Source organism: Patiria miniata, unplaced genomic scaffold, assembly GCF_015706575.1.
Source record: "Patiria miniata isolate m_02_andy unplaced genomic scaffold, ASM1570657v1 HiC_scaffold_10, whole genome shotgun sequence".
Classification (NCBI taxonomy): domain Eukaryota; kingdom Metazoa; phylum Echinodermata; class Asteroidea; order Valvatida; family Asterinidae; genus Patiria; species Patiria miniata.
In genome coordinates this window covers 3,767,948-3,782,762 of record NW_024037048.1, presented here as the reverse complement: position 1 = coordinate 3,782,762, position 14,815 = coordinate 3,767,948, and the positions used below count along the sequence as shown (strand labels likewise).

Sequence of the window (14,815 nt, the reverse complement as noted above, 5' to 3'; positions counted from 1 at the left end):
TCGATTTTCGATGTTAGTGTCACTTCGTGGTGACGGTGACGATATATAAGCCTACCATTTACTGACAGATTGAGAATGGCGATCTGTTTCTTTTATATCACTTGCCATTTTTGTGATGTTTTATTTAATACATGTAGATGTACAAACATATATAAGTATTGTCAGGCCTTTTTTAATGTACGTATAGTCAAGTTTCTTCGCACTGTGACGCCTTTCAGTTTATATTTTACGCACATGCGCTCTGTTACACTCCCCGTTACACAGTCGTCACTTGCATAATAATATTGTTCTTTGTGTCAAGAAATGAATGAAATTTTAGTAGGCTATAAAGAAAATGAATATACAGGCAATTATATGCCAGATACAAATATTAGGGTTCGTAAAAAATACAGTGACTGTATTCACTGTACGTTGCTTTTTTTTTCAAAGTGTATCTGAATAAATTATAGCGGTGAGTCCATATTTGGGTAGAGGGTGGAAGGTGGGTTGGGGTACCGTATAGGGGGCAGTGTTTTAGGTCTTATTTTTTCGGGGAGTGATGATCCCTGATAGGAGCTATTGGAAGGCAGGGATTTCAAGTGTGGGCTGTTGTTGTTGTTGTTGAAGTGCAAGTTGGGAATAAAATGCAGTCATCTGTGAAAGTGTGTTGGAGGGACAATCGAGGGTTCTTGTTTTTGGAAGAGGGATTTAAGAGGGAGAGTGTGTGGGGTTGCGCAGACAAAAGATACATTCACTGGTTGAATCTTTTTATACAAAGCAACTACTATGCGGACTGAAGATATTTCGATAAAACATGACCATGATAACGGACCTTTAAAGATAACGAATACTTAAATTTAAAATAAGAATATTCGACAGAAGTTATTGAAATACGTGATAGTTTACTAGTTGAAAACCAAAGGTGAGCAAGCAATGATCCTGTCATGTGTGGTTGAACGACAATAAAAAGACCTCATACGCCGACAAACCCGAGTTACTGAAAACCACCATTACCCCCCCCCTTTAAAAAAAGGTAAAAAAGAAAAGAAAAATAAAGAAATAAAGAAATAAAGTAAAGCAAATTGTGAAAGACGTTAAATCAAGCTTCAATTTTATGTGAATAACAAGGGGAGTATTAGGGCAACTTGTTTTCCCGGCGAGTTTATAGCCAATCTATTTTTGATATTTTGTCAGAGAAATGTAAGCACTATACCACCTCATAACTGCTAGTATTTAGTAAGTATTGAATGCAGAAACAAACTCACACAAACTTATCCTACATACCTACTGTGGACATTCCTTTGTATTCGTGTAGTTAAGAAAACCGAAGAAAAAACTTACTTCAATCGCACTGTGAACACTCTTCAAACCATTTTTTTATCATGATTTTCTGGAATGTTCCTCTTCATTTTGCGACACATGAACTCATCCACAAAATGCCTCTAAACCTGTTTTCAAGAGAAGGGGAAACCTAGTGTGGACGTAGGGAAGGCCACAAAGCATTAACACTTCCTGCACCCTGTCGACCTCTTTAATTTGTTCACAGGTCCATAAAGAGTATAGAAGGTTAGAGCACACACACGTACCCCAGTGTGTAAACACCTTCAATCTACCCCCCCCCCCCCACCTCCCATATGTTTTGTACACGATCGTCAGTTGTGGACCTTTAGGATCGAACATACGATTATTGGAAGCGGTTCGATTCTGGAAATGTCCACACTACTAAGAAAGACTACAATGAAAATAGCATATTCCGACGTTGGACAACACCCCCCCCCCCTTCAAGTGTTTTCTTACTCTTTTACTTCAGTTACGGAAATGTTCCCATTTTGGTGCAAAACCTGTGACATCTTTGTGAGAGAAATAATATTGTCCCAAAATTACCACTGAAACTCCAGCACAACTTCTCTTACACAAATGTCCTAAAGGTCTTAAAAGATTTGAGAATCACAGACACGGGCTTGAAAGAATTAATAATGGAGGTTTAAACCATAGAGCAATGATCTACATTTTGACCATTACCATTCCAATCCCTCGGGAATGTCCATAGCTAAAGCACTGTGATTGCAAGCCTGGACCATTCATTGCGTGACTGCAAGCGGCCTTTGAACACGATGATCGTCGCCGCCTTCTTAATTGGTAACCAACAACCTCTCTAAATGCAGCATAATAAGTCATGTCGCGTCACTGCTCTTTTTTGAAAAACATATTTTACGACAAGATAGGTTTTAACAACTGCGCAGTTGTTAGATGTGAGTTGTGAATTCAAGTTATCGATGTGCAGTTGTTGGTCCTTGAAAGCGCTATCTGTCCCTAGCCTATATACATTTTGTAAATGGTCCCAGAATTACACTTGTGTCTGGCCTCATTTCAAGTACATTTTTGTGTACCAGAAAAAAAGGGCCTACTCTTATCGGGTACATGACACACAGACAGATGTTTGGTTTCTTCAGATACTTACTTCACCTTGTATTTTAAAAAAATTGTCAACTTTGTCTAGGTTTTGTAGGGGCAGGTGACAAATGTCCATTGAAAATCATGGACAAAAGTTATCAGAATATTTATGGAGGGTTAGACCCACAACACCACGCCCCCCAAAAAAATCATTTTGTAAAAAATAAAGAACTCAGCCCAGAATTACACTTGTGTTTGGTCTCATTTCAAGTACATTTTCAGTACTTAAAAAAGAACGAGTCTACTCCTATCGGGTAAATGAAACACACACAAATGAAGTCTTCAGATACTTGCTTCACAACTATAAGCCAGTTTAAGTTTAATATTGTTTTATCCCTTCTGTACCTATAGTAAACACCATTAAAATGTGAAACTGAACAACTTCAAAAAGATACGAGAAAACTTCACGGAGCTCCTACACTGCATATTGCGTTAAACTTGCTAACCAAATTCAAATCTCCCACAAAAAACAAATACAAAGAGAAACCTAGTACCAATCAGATGCAAGGGCAATACAATTAAGCCGGTTATCCATTTGGATGGCAAAACGCTGTTAGCCGTATTTGGTAGCTCTATATATGCAACATGGCTGACATGAATATGTAGTCTCATGATAAGTAAAACTGCATTTGTATAAAAAGAATAGATGCCAGTAAACCTTTTGCTTAAAAGCAGTCTTCAATTTGTAATGCAAACTTGTCGCATCCCAGTAAACAGGGAAGTCACGTAAAAATCCCTTTGAAAACACGTCAAACTATCTTTAATAACGCCCATTCTTTTTACCGTTTCACTTTTGTCCATAACCTCAAAATATTTAAAGTATATATCACTACTATCACCCTTGGTATAATATATTATATAATTGGGAATAATGAACTGATGAACACCAATTAAAAATACAGCATTTTTTACTATTATCAAGATAACAAAGAAATAAACATCTGTCGGAACTATGACAGCAACCAAAATCAAAGCTGAAAAAGGAGCATAATTTTTTAAAAATCGTATATCTTTAGTGTTTTCCACAACCCTGCAATTTCATTCAAGATAACTAAAAGTCTATCGTCTAACTATATAACAAAGCTCTAAAGAAGCTAAAATCAAAGCTTCAATCTTCCCAATTTGAAAAAAAATAGCATAGGCCTACTTAACATAAAAGAGTACGAAGACATACGTGCACAAATTGTGTCCCTCCACTGAAACTTTCAAAGTTGATCAAAAAGCGCCGCCTACTGTTTGCGCATAGAACCCTGAAGGTTTTCAAATCGTTTGCCTCAGGTAAGAACTTACTTAAGATTCGATATTCTGGAAAAAGATTGACATACACATATAACTCCGTAGTATTTAATGCATTAAAGGTATCATAAGGTGCCCCCAAAAGCCCAATTTTTAGGCGTATCTTTAAAGTATCTTTGTGGCATACTATTATAATCTCTCTTTCTAACATTTCTAACATATAGAGAATCATAAACTAATTCAACAAAATCAGCAGGAACTTAAGATTTTGCTGCGTGCACTTCTTATGAGAGGCGGCTTCTAGTCAAACGATGGCCAAAACATCACCATGAAACCTTTTGGTCCTGGTTCCCTGTTGTGAACTGCCATGTGCTCAGCTATGGGTAACCAGCATTGGAACCAGCCTTTGTTCGAATGAAGTTAGTTGAAATATGGTCAACGATTGTTTGCGCACGAACTTGCTTTTATGGTCTGTATATTTTTTTTTCCTAAAAGCATTGGTATTGATGAAAGTGGCTTAGCTGCGCTTGTTTGCCGGTGGAACGCGTGCGCTTAATGCCACTTCCACCGATGGACTCCTTGCACACTAATATATTATAAAAAATAGGCAATATTTGGTAAAATTGTACTCCGCAGTAAGAATAGAACATGGTCGTTATGGGGGTAAACTTGACATAGCTTCTGTAGTGTCAAATTTTACTCCTGCACTATGTAAAGATTTTAAACATGTTTAAAAAAGTACCCCCAAAAAGCAGTAATATTTTCCGGTTTTTTTTTACCAATCATGTTGATTAATGCTTGCCTAATTCTTGCACCAATCCTTGTGGAGTAAAATATTTAAACATAATTATTGTGCTGTATTACACAAGTGTTTCTCAAAAATATGCAAAACCATTTTTTATCCTTAGACTAACTGTTTATGCTTTTTCGTTGGTTTTATATATTCGCTAAGGGACAAAAATAACAGCAATCAACAAATCCTTCCATTTGCAAAAAATGGCTAGTTTGTTGCCCAATGGATTTTTGAGAATGACCTCTGACTCCATGTCTTCTAGACCGTCCATTGCTTGATACAATTGTCGTGTCCCGCAGACACGACGGTGGTGTTGTCTCGCCATGCAACCGCAGTGACTGGAGAAAATGGATGGGCCTCTGGCATGCCAAAAAAAATCAGAAAAGTGGACATAAGTTTAAGTCAAAGAGACTTCTTTCCTGTCTTTAAATGTGAGATAACACATAACATAACACATCCATGTTTACGTTTAAACCTAGTGTCGATATTTGTTGTTTTCGTGTAATTAATTAGGAAAAACCTGTGAAAAAACCTCATTTTACTCCCACTGTTAAAATCTTTCAACCCAATTTATTTTCTATGATTCCCTTCAGTGTTCCTCTTCTTTTTTAACCCCCAATGCCTCTAAACCTGTTTTCAAGAGAGGGGGAACCTTGTGTGGACGTGCATGGGAAATTCCACACAATACGTGTGGTCTGACACATCTTTGATGACAGTTTTTACAAACTGTTGTCTAGACCAGTACAATTCTTTTTTTAAATAGATTTTTAATTATTGTCCGAAGACATAAAGTAAAAAAAAATGTTATGAAATGTAAGGACATCGTTTGTTTGGAAGTCCACACAGTGAATATAATGCTTGTTTTTATGTACAAAATGGTTAATGCTCTAATTTTACATGCAGTCCTAATGTTGGAATGCTTATGATTTTTTTTATACATAACCTATGTAATGTCGCATCATCGGAACAGTTTCTTTAACCCTTAGAGCCGGGAGACCAAAAAAGTTACGCGGTGGACCCACATAGAGATTTTCATACCACCCAGTTTTTTTTATGTCAATAACCCCCTCCTGCAAGTCCAAAGCAATTTTAATCCCCATATATTGTGAATTAGAGTTCATGACAAGACTAAGATGGCCATTTTATGTTATCTTAGAATTTGTATGTCCGTTTACATCCGGTTATCTATTATTCTTGGGTCAATACTTGGGATCTAGTAAAAATTTACGTGGTGGAACCAAGTGGAGAATTTTATCACCACATGTGCTTTTTGGTCAATAACCCTGGCATGCCTGTACATGCACAAGATTAAGGGTCATTTACATGGCCACGGATTGTTTACAAACTGTCTGAGCGGCACGAGGGGTTGACACAAAGGGATCGGCGGCACTTAGGGGTTGGCCACTAAGATCTCCAATTACTGCACAAAGGCATTAGGCGCCATCTTGGCTTCTGTCTTTCAACAGTCCTTACTCCGGAGTGGCTAGGGTCTGGCCAATGGGAGTCTACAGGCTTGTGGTGTATAGTAGGGGTGAGAATTACATGGAAGCTTGGCGTAATTGGCCTATTGAAAAAAAATTATGCCCATATTTGGAAAATGTGAAGAATTGTATAACCCAGTGGCTGCTGCGAGGTAATTTTCTCACTGTAAAGTAACAATTTTGAAATACAATGTAAAAAGCATGAACAGGTTTTGGAAACGGAAGAGGGAATTGAATAAAAAAAATCAGTTATAAAGTTGTCGAACGAAATCACCAATGCGCCTATCAAGTGTTTCTCCCACCCTCCCCGGGCTGCCCCACCCTAGACGTGGGGATTGTCGCTTTTGAAGTGACAAAATGCCCACCCCTCGGGCAAAATTTAAATGACATCCCCGACATAGCCTACTTGTGTGGAGGGCACTTGTGATTGCCCTTCCATGCAGTACGGCAATGATAACACTGTCTTTGAGTGACCAAAATTCCTCACCGTGGGGCATAAAAAACGTGACATCGGGGAGTAGGGGGAGGGGCAGGTGTGAGGGGAAAAATTAATAGGCACACAATCAAAGGAAACTTTGATGACCTACTTGTGCTAAATTTTCAAGTTGCTGTTTCTTCAAAACTTTCCATGGAAAGAAAACGACAGTAAGTTACCCAAGATCAGGTTGCCTTCTTGAAGGTTGTCTACATCCCAGATGCCGATGTCGCCTGTCGAATCTCCCGTGGCAATGCGCTTGCCCTCAGGATTCCAACTGAGCGACAGGATTCTATCGTGGCCAGACCAGGAATTCCGTACCACCTAAAGACAAGCCAAGGCAACGGGTTTACGATCAAGGCGGGGAATGCACTACGTGTCCAAAAAAAGTCACACTTTTGATCCGTAATAACTGTGATGTTTTCCAATGGAATTAAACCAAATTATCAGATCATGTAAAGGAGGCATGACAATTTGTTTTGGAGCGACTTTCATCCGTTTCGTGCAGAAAAAAATAAATTACTATCAGAATGTGCCACTTTCGACTTGACGTCCTCCAATGTCGATACAGCGCTGGAGACGGGGCTGAACCTATTCCAGCAGCGACTGGAAGCTTCTGCTGGAACAGGATTACCCCTGATGTCATTGCACACCTCTATCGTCCTTGATCGTCCTGTCACAAAACTGATAATAATTGCTCCATAAAATTTGTTATATGATCATGTCAATTTTACATAATCTGAGATTTTGGTTATTGGAAAACAACAGAGTTATTAAGGATCGAAAGTAGGCCATTTTGTTGACACTGAAAATTGCAACGTTTGCATCTGTGTCGTAGTCGAGTCCTGCACAAGTACTTTTATACGTCTTTTTACAAGTCCAGTCACATGAAACAGGGGTTAAACAGTGACAAAGGAATGCCTTCGTTACCATTCACTTGAAAAGCTTGTGACTTGAATTGAGACGGAGGTTTTAAACGTACTTGTTTAAAACTGGTAAAGCACATTCCCTTAGCATATTTAGTGCCCAAGAAATGCATCACCACTTAAGCAACATTCTGTGTTTGCATTTAGAGTAAGCTAGAGTAAAGCCTGTCACACATCCCAAACCAATGACCAAGACTCCGCCGAGACCACGAACATTTCTTGAACATCGTACAAAATACGTATGAAAAGTGGCACCAAATTCAAATTTCCTACGATGTCGTCCCGAATACTACCACTCCGAAACGACCTCGAACCGAATATTACTTCACTACGACTTCGCAAAGACTTGGATCCATTCAACTGATTTTTTTCATGACTGAGCCGACAGAGTACCAACGCAACCGACTTAGTACCGACACAAAATACCAAAAACCGATGCCAAAAAGACAGAGTGATGTCATCTTCGGAATGTCACGTCGTAATGGTCGTATCAAAGTCGGCTAAAACGATTGGCCGACCTTGTAAGACCACTGCCGACCTCGTATCGACTATTGCGATTTCGTTACGAATTGTTACGACACCGTTACGACGCAACCGTTTGAGTACAGACAGAGAACATACTTTGATCCGTTTAGGATTTTTGTCAACCATCGCGATGTGTTTCAACTGTTGAAACTAATCGTGGCTCCACTACCGACCATGCACGACCTGTATGATGCCTAAAGACGCTCAAGAAGTCGTTCCGATAAAGTTCAGATGTCGTTTGGGTTTCACGATGTCGTCGAGTCTTGCGTCTCAGCACTGTCTTGTCGCGGGAGGCTACAGCGTGACAATGTGACAGGGCCTGAGAGCTTACAGCTTTCCTCAGCATCCATGAAATGAACAAAGGTTCTTAAAAAAACAGAAAGTCATTAGCTTATCCGTACTTTGAGACTGGTCCCAAGTATATTACCATTTAGACTTGATGACAAATCGTTAGAACTTCAGTCGAACTCCATCGGCGCGGCTGGTATAAGACTAATACGTAATCGGCCGGGTTGCGACAAATCTAACGACTTGACGCTTACGTTCTCGCACCGTTATTCATATATGCAAGCAGCGCAATGCATATGCGGTGCATTTTTGCGGTGAGATCCAATCCTGCACCCCTATGCAAATGACGACTCATTCGTTTCGTTACATGAGGAGTTCATCTCATTACGTCAGGGACATGTGTGCAGATCTGGCGACGTTTTAATGACCAATACACTCAGCTTAATTGGTCAATTGTGTATAGAAATATTATGCATCATTGTGATATGCTTGATTTATTTGAGTCGTGTATGCCCTAAAATGAATTTTTTAATGTTACATTTATGGAACAAGAGCTTTCCAATGGTGCCTAAAATTCTCCTAAATCTAAAGAGATTCTTTATGCTAACTTGAAAATGCTCACCTCCGATAAATGCAATTCTAATGCGCATTCACAAGCAATTCCGCCGACGATTAATAACAAAAAGAGCATTACGCCATCACACACACGCGCATGTTTGTGTTACATACGCTAGTGGACACTCCTTTGTTTTCATGTAGTTAAGAAAACTCGGTACAAAAAATAACTTTACTTAAACTGTGAAAACTCTTTCAACCCCAATTTTTGTTTTTGATTTCCTTGATTGTTTCTCTTCATTCTGCTACGAATAACCCTAACCCGAAAATGCCTCTAAACCTGTTTTCCAGAGAGGGCGAAATGTTATGTGGACACGGCTTAGTCCACATAACGTCAACACAACTTACATTATATGGACATCTTTTGTTTACATGTCCACACACCAACGTTTGTTTATGGTATATGTTCCTCTTCCCTTTTCCTTTGTTTATACTCCTAACTTTTTTTGCAACAGCTCTCATTCATTGGTTTTGTACACTTTTTCTAAACGAGGTCGTCCTCTATTTGGTTCCTGACCTCAATTCATCGATGATGTTGCACGTGTGTGTCCTCGATTTACACCACGAACCTACTCACACAAACAACCAGTCGTGATCGTGGACGTCATATTGTCCCACTTTTGTTTGTACTTCAACTTTTTAGGAAGACTTCCATATGTTTTGTACACGTATGCTTTCTAATGGAAGTCGTCCTTGATTTGGTTCCTCCTCAATTTATTGTTGATGCTGCACGTGGGTGTCCTCGATTTACACCATAACACGCACTAGCACTCATACACTAAGCATACAGCTAATTCCCTTCTTTTGTTCTCTTTTGTCCCCTTAGAAATCTCGAAATACATAGCGTTGCGGCTATGGGGTACATCAATTTCTAAAGACAGACTTGCGGGGTACCATTGTACTCCCTATTGTTGCCCTTTGTTCCCGGTGCCCCATAATGGCCAATATGTAAGAGCACCCATGAAAACATTTTACTCACACTGTTAACTCTTTCAACCCAGTTTGTTTCTATGATTCTCTAAAGTGTTTCTCTTCACTTTGCAACCGATACATCTAACCAAAAATGCCTCTAAACCTTCTTTCCAGAGAGGGGGAAATATTGTGTGAGTATGTAAACACCGGCAATCGTGGACCTAGAACAAAAGGGTATAAGGCCGGCACAAACAATACGTCCACGATTGACCGATAGTCCACGATTGAAATTCGTGTACAAAACCAATAAGAGCTGTTGCTAAAAAGTTAGTGTACACACAAAGGAATGAGGATAAGGGACAGTAGGGGGTCCACGATTGCCGGTGTTTACACACTCACACAATATTTCCCCCTCTCTGGAAAGCAGGTTTAGAGGCATGGCAAAATGAAAAGAAACAAGGGAATCATAGAAAAAAATTGGGTTGAAAGAGTTTTCACAGTGTGAGAAAAATGTTTTCACAGGGTTTTCTAAACTACACGAAAACAAAAGAATATCCACACTAGGTATGTAACGTAAACATGTATGGGTACCCTTACATATTGGCCATTATGGGGCACCGGGAACAAAGGGCAACAATAGGGAGTACAATGGTACCCCGCAAGTCTGTCTTTAGAAATTGATGTACCCCATAGCCGCAACGCGTGGACGTGGGCAAGTCAACACAACGTCGCTACTATCTGGTTTATTTTTATGTGGACATCTTTTGTTCGGAAGTCAACACAGTAAATGTAATGCTTGTACACATACACGTTTGTTTATGGTGTAAATCGAGAATTTTCTTTTGTTCCGCTTCACTTTTCCTTTGTTTATAGTCTAACTTTTCATTTCACAACAGCTCTGATTGGTTTCTCTTTTGTACACGTTTTTCAACCAAGGAGTCCTCGATTCGGTTTCTGCCCTCGATTTATCGATGATGTTGCACGTGTGTGTCCTCAATTTACACCATAATCACGCGCGCACACACACAAGTGTGTATTTGCCTGCACCCGTGGACCACCTATTATCTCTCCTTTGTTTGTACTAACTTTTTAGGAAGACCTCCTATATGTTTTGTACACCTCGCCAAATTCGGGACCTTCAAGAAATGTTGGCACCTATTGTCCTTTATTGTTCAACATCCGCTATTGAATGCAGAAACAAACTCACACACACCCTGTAAGTCCCAGGATTCCAAAGATAAATCTCACCTATCTCTCTCTTTTGGGGATGGTATCGGAGGTGAGTATTTTCTCATCAGAGTATAAAGTCTTTGTAGATTTGGAAGATTCTATTGCAGAAAATATGCAGAGTAGCAACCCCTAATGCAAGGTGGGGACATAATGCAGCATGGACACAGAAGCAGTGTTGGAGTGCTCGTACGCTTCCCCAATGTTACTAAGATTCGAAGTCGTAACACTGAGGATTCGTGAATCAGGAGCAGCCAAGCTCATGTTTCTTATGTTCGCTCAAAGGTTTCCTCAAAATAGCCAATACTTCTGGTGTCTTTTTTAAAGAAATGTGAAAACAAAAAGTGCCAGTTCGTTCATTGATTTGATGAATTTTGTTTTATGTTTTATGTTTACATTTTTTACACTAATATAAGTTGTTTAGTGTTAACCAGTTGGTAAAGACGATTAGATTGCACGTTGTGTTTGTTTCTATTTTATTCAATGTATTATTATTATTTGTTTTTTTTGTTGTTTTTTTTGTTTTTTTTGGTATTGTACTCGAACACGGACTGGGACTCGGATTTGGACTTAGGTACTCCGGCTCGGCCCAGTGCTTCGCTTTGAATGTACTCGGACTCGGTGCTCTGGACTCGGACTCGTCACAGTGTACCTGGACTCACCCAGGACTCGGCCCCCAAAGTACTCGGAGTACTCTGTACTCGGTTTTGAGGACTCGACTCCAACACTGCTCAGAGGCTAAATGTCTTAACAACGCCTAATTGGAAGACATATGAGTAAACCAATTTAAGCTGTTAAGCCATACCCGTAAGCTGACAACCTTATGCTCCAAGGAGGATGGGTCAGTAGCTTTACGAGATCTACGTTTGCCCATCCGGCCGTCCACTTGGAGATCATCTCGCAGATAGCATGATGTAAAAGTGGATAGTTATTTTTTTTCTTTGCTATCTGCAAAATCGCTGATATAGCCAAACCCAAGAGCTGGAAGAGACACTTTATCTCTGGAATTTGGCACGAACGCCTTCAAGTTCCCAGCCTAATAGCCTACGGCTATGGAGAGAGTATGGAGTTCACTTCTTCGACCTGCTGTAGAAGCTGCCAGCAGAAAGGCTGTTTTAACTGTCAGATAATGAAGAGAAGAGGACCCAGCAGGCTCAAAGAAGTCTTTAGCCAACTTGTGCAGTACAGCATCAAGGTCCCAAGATGGAGTCAGGTTCTTCATTGGCGATCTCTCGACGAACATACCCTTAATACGATGGGAGATCAGGGTATTGTGGCACAGGTCGGACCATCCCGAAAGCCCTCTTTGATAACCCCAATAGCCAATTTGCAGCCACAAATTGCCAATATGAAGACAGAATTATGCAAACGGACGAAGAAATCCGCAATGTTCTTTAAAGATGCAAAATTGGGATTGACATTTTCTTAGGAACACAATTTGACATAATGCTGTAAGGATTGCAATAAGGTATTCTTGGTGAATACCGTCTACTCTTTGCTGCCAGGGCGGCAGCGATCTCTGAAAACCTGCTGGTCGGAAGCACAATTTGACAGCATCCAGACAGTATGATGGAGACTGTATGGCTCTGGATAAAGTGCCTTGGAGACTGGTTGCATCAGGAGGTCTTGAGGTTTATGCAAGACAATAGGCGGGTGGATTAGGAGGTCAAGGAGTCAGAATGGAGCAAATGTATGCAATTATCTTGCATCTCTCCTGGCTTATCTTCTCTAAGACACGTGGTAGGAGATTGGAGTGAAGGCATAACCCAGGAACCCCGACCAGCTCATGCGGAGTGCATCCGTTGCCCAAGACTGAGGGTGGGCGTGGTAGGAGCAGAAGGTTGGCATCTGGTTGTCAAGATGAGATGCAAAGAGATTTATGTGTGAAGTGTCCATAGTATTGAAAACTTGCACTGTTAGGGATGGAGAGACCACTCTGAGGGAATCATACGGCCTCAACATAGCGCACCTGCAATGACGTTGTCTTTGCCAGACAGGGGGGGGGGGGGGGGGGGGGCTTGTAGTGAAATGTGTAGAAGGATGCACAAACTCAAAAGCTCTGACGTCAGCGTGCACTCCCTGACGGTTCAAGTAAGACAAAACTGTAGAGTTGTCTGTTTTGACCAGTATTATGCAGTTTGCCACTCTTTTCTGTAAGGATTTAGGGACCTTGAAAACTGCTAAAAGTTCCAGATGGTTGACGCACAGATACTTAGTTGAAGACCACGTTCCTGCTATAGGACAACATCACCCAGATGAGCACCCCTGAATTTGATGCACCATGCGGTAAGAGTTAATGATGGGAAAGTCCGTGGGAATGGCAAACCGCGAAACGATTTTGACGTGAGAGCCTGCAATCGAGATGGAACGAATCATCGGATTGATCGGAACAGGTTTGTAGATGGCATCCTTAATTCCCTGGCTGATAATATTACACAACTATTGAGAGTCTTAGAGTGGAATGGGAGGAATATCATCGCGGGGTAAAATCCGGACTTTTCCATGTCACGAGGCAAAGCTGAGTGAAATGGAAAAGTCCAGATTTTAACGAGCAATAATATTCCTCCCATTTCACAATTTCAAGCCACTCAATATTTGTTTTAAAATTATAAGTGACATATATAGATCCTTGTCATTTTATATTTGTTAAAATAAAGTCTTCTGCGTTGGTTTTAAAAGCGGTCGCACTTCTAACTGATTTCTTTTTCTGCGCCTTGGTAAAGACGTCCTTCAAAACATATAGCCAGAAACTGACTGCAGAGTCTATAGATTTAAGTGAAGGACACGGATCGGCATATATAGGCTCCGTTCGATAAAGTACGAGTAGATTCCTTTGGTGATGAGGGAGGAAATTGTAAACTTGTAGACACTCCCGGCATCATATTTTGTAAAGCCTGCCTTTTTTTTCATTCGAGTGCCTCTTTTTAAACGGGGTATACCTCCCCAATAATTTTTAAAGAGTGCCCTTTTTGAAGAAGTGCCCTTTTTTGGAAAAACTGCCCTTTTTTAAAGAGGTTGTGCCCTTTTTTGTGGCATGTGCTGTTTTAGGTGCCTTTTACTGAATTTCGCACATGCATCGCCCTGAAAAGCACTATTTATTGGCCGTTTTGTGTGCATAATCGTCGTTTCTGAACAGCAACCCCATCGACAGATGGTACCAGCCCCCCCCCCTTGACTTCAACTTTTACATATTTGTATGTAGTATATATGGTGGCCCTGAAGGGACATCGCATATCGCAAACGTGTGCGCATACGTATGCGATGTCGCGAAATTTATCGCGAATATGTGCGCACACGTATGCGATGTCGCGAAATTAATCGCGAATATGTGCGCACACGTATGCGATGTCGTGAAACAATTTGCGAATATGTGCGCACACGTATGCGAATTTGTTTGCAATGTCGTGAATTTTATTGCATACCTTGTCGCATACCTTTCAGTAAAATTCCTAATGAACTGGGGAGTTGTAGCAGCTAGTCTGGAATCTAGACGTACTGTTAGATATAAATAAGGTCTGACTAATAAACCTTCGCGCGCACGCTGTTCCTCGTGCAATCGTTACTACTCGTACTGTCGAGCGCAAACTTGCTACTTGTGCATCTTTGAAATTTGCGCGCGCAAGTTTGAAACTTGCGCGCGCAAATTTCCAGACTAGCTGCTACAACTCCCCAGTTCATTAGGAATTTTACTGAAAAGTATGCGACAAGGTATGCAATAAAATTCACGACATTGCAAACAAATTCGCATACGTGTGCGCACATATTCGCGAATTGTTTCACGACATCGCATACGTGTGCGCACATATTCGCGATTAATTTCACGACATCGCATACGTGTGCACATATATTCGCGATAAATTTCGCGACATCGCATACGTGTGCGCACATATTCGCGATAAATTTT

General features: G+C 40.5%; 1 protein-coding gene across 1 annotated transcript in view; it reads right to left on the bottom strand.

Moving 5' to 3' along the window:
* Positions 1-2,720: 2,720 nt before the first annotated feature.
* Positions 2,721-14,815, bottom strand: part of LOC119735736 (WD repeat-containing protein 1-A-like) — a 60,918-nt gene continuing 48,823 nt past the window's right edge. The window contains exons 12-13 of the mRNA XM_038209654.1: positions 6,598-6,742; positions 2,721-4,821 (exon numbers count right to left, since the gene is read on the bottom strand). Of these exons, the coding sequence (XP_038065582.1) occupies positions 4,721-4,821; positions 6,598-6,742 (246 nt within the window). The 3' untranslated portion in view covers positions 2,721-4,720. The remainder of the gene's footprint in view (positions 4,822-6,597; positions 6,743-14,815) is intronic.